We start from the raw sequence: 3970 nt of genomic DNA, 5'->3' as shown, positions 1-3970 counted from the left end.
TTATTTTTCCTAACCGACGCTCGTTAACCGATTATTAACCGTTAACCGACAAGATTATTTTAAATTCGAATTTAATTAAATTAGAAAGGATACGTGTCTGTGACCCGTTAAAAAATACTAACATTTGTTTCCCGGGGTTTAATTTTACATGCGCAAAAAGCAGCAAACAACAGAACATGAGGATTGACATGCATCACATCACGCACCTGCAGCGCTTCTGCGAGCGGAGAAAAACATAATAAAGCTAGGCTATAGGCCTATATATATAACGATAAATAGGCCTATACGAGAAATATATTTTTACTTAATAAATTAAGAAAATGAAAGAAAAACTGTGCAACAAGTAGCCTAGTATGCAGTTTCGGTTCATTTTTGTGCTGCACGAAAGGAAACCAGACGGCAGAAAGCGGGATCCTAATTTTCTTTAGGATTATTTTACAAAAGCACAAAGATTTTTTTTATTATTGTGAATGTACACAAATAAAGGCAAACCTTTTACAATTCCGATTATCTTTACGACTAAAAGGAGTAGTTGTTTCCACTGTTAGAGGGAAAAAAATCAAATGATTGCGCCGGCGCCGCATTCACGCACACAGTTAAGCATTGCTACCTCGACAATGCAGCCTGTTCATTATCATAATAAGACAGTCAGTCAAACATATGGGAAAAACACACTGCTCAGTTTAAATATGTAATAAAATCTGTGCCATGAAATGTTATCACCGTACCGCCGTGATGTTATGAAAAACATTTTGTTTTACGTGGATATTGGAATGCAAGTGAAGTAGGCTACATAATAAATAATATTTTGCCATTCAAATGCATCGCGAATACGGAAACATTTGATTTTGTGTTGAATGAGAGACCCAACGTTGGTTTCGGTTTCGTTTTAGCCTAAATGAATTTGTTTTGGCTTGTCGTTTATATTGCTATAGCTTCTTATATTTTTAATTCTTGTTCTTTTCTAAATACTGTTAATTGAAAGGCTTTGTTGTGGAGTGTGGGGAACTAAAATAGCCTAGCTAAGTTTACAGTGTTTATAATGTTTGTAAACATTTCGCATCGGCATTAGGCCTATTTCTGAATGAAATAATAAAATGCGACTTATACGCGACTTATGTTGTTTTTCTCTAAAAAAATTCATTTTTATTATACGCGTAGCGTATTTTAACCATGCAGCAAATCTTTTTAAATAGGCTATTTTGATAAATGACTGAAAAAAAAATAAATAAATGACTTTTTAAACCGTTTAACTGATTGTATTAATCGGTCAAAATTCTATACGCTCGGTTAACGGTTAACCGGTTAAAATGAACATCCCTAGTTGTGGACTCTCATTATGATGGCACCCATTCACTGCAGAGTGCAGACCAACTGATGTAATGCTAAATTTCTCCAAATCTGTTCCCACAAAGAAACAAATTCATCTGCATCTTGGATGGCCTGAGGGTGAATTTTCATTTTTGGGTGAACTATTCTTTTAATGCATTAACAACTTTACCACCACACAAGTCAACGTCAAATTCCATGCTTGGAAAAATCCTTTGTATTACACAAAAGGAGGAGATTTCACATTTCAGACATCAGCAGTGTTGTTATAGATAATGACACTGTATAGCCAGGGGTCTTTTTCTACCTTATTCACACAGCCATAGCCTTTCCTATAGGGAACCAGTTTGATCAATTACCAAGACACTGAACAGCACAACCTTCAGTGTCACAACACTTTGTCACAGACAGAAGAAGATTTCTTTCATTTATTTTTCAACTAACCCTTCAAGACATTCAATAGCACATGTACTTTTAAATAGAAATGGTTTGTGACTATTTTTAATCAAATTCCAATAACATATACTCCCTTTCTGAGGTTAATTTCAATCCATGCCCCATGATTTACTGCTCAACATGCTGGTATGATGGCTCAGAATTTAACAGCATGTTGCTACTTGACTTTTCCAGGGACACACACACACACACCTATGATTTAGTGCTGCCAAACGTGGCTTAAAGACATTTGTTGCATGAACGTCAGTGAAACATCCTTATTTATGATTACTTTAAAACCCAAACATCTACTGAACTTAGGTTTGGCACCATAATAAGATGATTTTATCATTAAATACGATGATTTACGATGCATTAAACATAAAATGCATTGATTTGATATGGGTTAAACATAAAATGCATTGGTGTAAGACGGCCTCAACATAAAATGCATTGATTTTGATATGGGTTAAACATGAAATGCATTGGTTTAAGATGGCTTGAACATGAAATGCATTAATTTGACATGGGTTAAAGATAAAATGCATTGATTTCATAGGGTTTAAACATTAAATGCACCGATTTAAAATGGTCTTGGCATGAAATACATTTATTTAATATGCTTTAAACATGAAATGCATTGATTTTAGAGAACATGTTTTTAAAGCATTATACTCACCCCATTCCAAAAACTCAGCAATGTTCTTCTCTCTTCTGAGTGGGGAGTTGATGCACTCATCATAAAGGCTGATGAGAACATCCAGAAGAGTTTCCACACTAAAAGACTGTCCATTGGACTGGACAGGACCATCCAGAATCAGTTTTTCCAGCTTTTTCAAACGCACTTCTCCAGACATGGTGCAAAACGAGTGTCAGAAAAATAAATTATAACAAATAAAAAATAGTGTAATGTTATTAAAATCAATGCAAATACGCGAACACTCTTTGGAGGGGATCTGTAAATAGCTATAAATATAACCCACCCATCATCACAGTAAAATGCAGTCACAAAACTGCAGTAAACTCAAAAATAATTTAAATTTCATACCAAATAAAACTTTTCACTACATCTTTTAATGCAGTCTGTGGAAGATCAACAAACCACCAAATGAGGGGAAATAACAACTTGAGACATTTATCCAAAAAGACCTTGCACGTTTATGTAAAACTGTAATTTATCTCTTGCGTTTTGTAAATATTAATTTACATATATTTAAGTGCCTTTTCTGTAGCTACTCAAGCTAACGAGCTAACAACATTCCCGCGACACAATGTTTCTTAACTGGTTTACTCTCATATAAATACAAAAAATCGTCTAGGAATATTAACTAGTAGTAGTGTCAAACCATGTCATGTATATAGACTGTAAAACATCCCCAGTTTGTTCAACTTTAACGGGTTAAAATAACTGATGCTAATGATCCGGCTAATAAAGACGTCTGGCTAGCAGGCTACAAGATTTTAGCTCGTCCTCAAAGAGAATTTTCCTCAAAACAAACAGGAATAACATGACACGCCCAACAAAAGTGATATTTATGCATTACGTGTGTGAAAAGGATGGATAAAATATGTTTATGTCCGCAAAAAGTGAGTTTAGCGAAGTTCCCCAAAGACACCGATTGAGTGTCGCTTAGTTTTCCATAGTCCTTATCCCATGAATAATTCCTCGAAAAGTAAGTCCTGCCCGCGGGATGAAATCCGTCACATGATGATGATGATGATGATGGGGTGAAGATGAGAAGGAGGATGGTGATGGTGGTGGTGTGTATGTGAGGTGACGAGGTGATTCTCTCTCATCTGCCCGCCGACGCTGAGTGTGTTTCAGGAATGATGAGGAGAAACATGGCGACTAGTCTCTCTCTCTCTCTCTCTCTCTCTCTCTCTCTCTTTCACTCACACACACACACACACACACACACACACACAGTCATGATGAACACACACACACGCGCTCACTCACTCACATTCAGACACACACATCAAAATAAACATGCAGGCTGCATGCACATAAACATATACATGCATTTACATAAACATACAGTACACATATATAGACATTCACATGCCTATAAAACATGCATAAATACAAATATAGATACAATCTCTCAGACACTTTAAAGAAATAACATAAATAAAAACAAACAAATACACTTACATATAAATAAACAAACATGCACATATAAACGGATAGGACAGATGGACACAC

General features: G+C 35.5%; 1 protein-coding gene across 4 annotated transcripts in view; it reads right to left on the bottom strand.

The window, feature by feature from the left end:
• cdc42bpaa (CDC42 binding protein kinase alpha (DMPK-like) a) overlaps window positions 1–3617 on the bottom strand; it is a 77504-nt gene extending 73887 nt beyond the window's left edge. For all 4 annotated transcript variants that reach the window (XM_016491940.1, XM_016491966.1, XM_016491948.1 and 1 more), the window contains exon 1: window positions 2444–3617. In XM_016491940.1, the coding sequence (XP_016347426.1) occupies window positions 2444–2621 (178 nt within the window). In that variant the 5' untranslated portion in view covers window positions 2622–3617. The remainder of the gene's footprint in view (window positions 1–2443) is intronic.
• Window positions 3618–3970: the final 353 nt, after the last annotated feature.

Source organism: Sinocyclocheilus anshuiensis, unplaced genomic scaffold, assembly GCF_001515605.1.
Source record: "Sinocyclocheilus anshuiensis isolate Anshui unplaced genomic scaffold, SAMN03320099.WGS_v1.1 scaffold261, whole genome shotgun sequence".
In the NCBI taxonomy this organism is placed as follows: Eukaryota; Metazoa; Chordata; class Actinopteri; order Cypriniformes; family Cyprinidae; genus Sinocyclocheilus; species Sinocyclocheilus anshuiensis.
The sequence above is the reverse complement of the archived record's forward strand: the minus strand, read 5'-3'. Positions and strand labels throughout refer to the sequence as shown.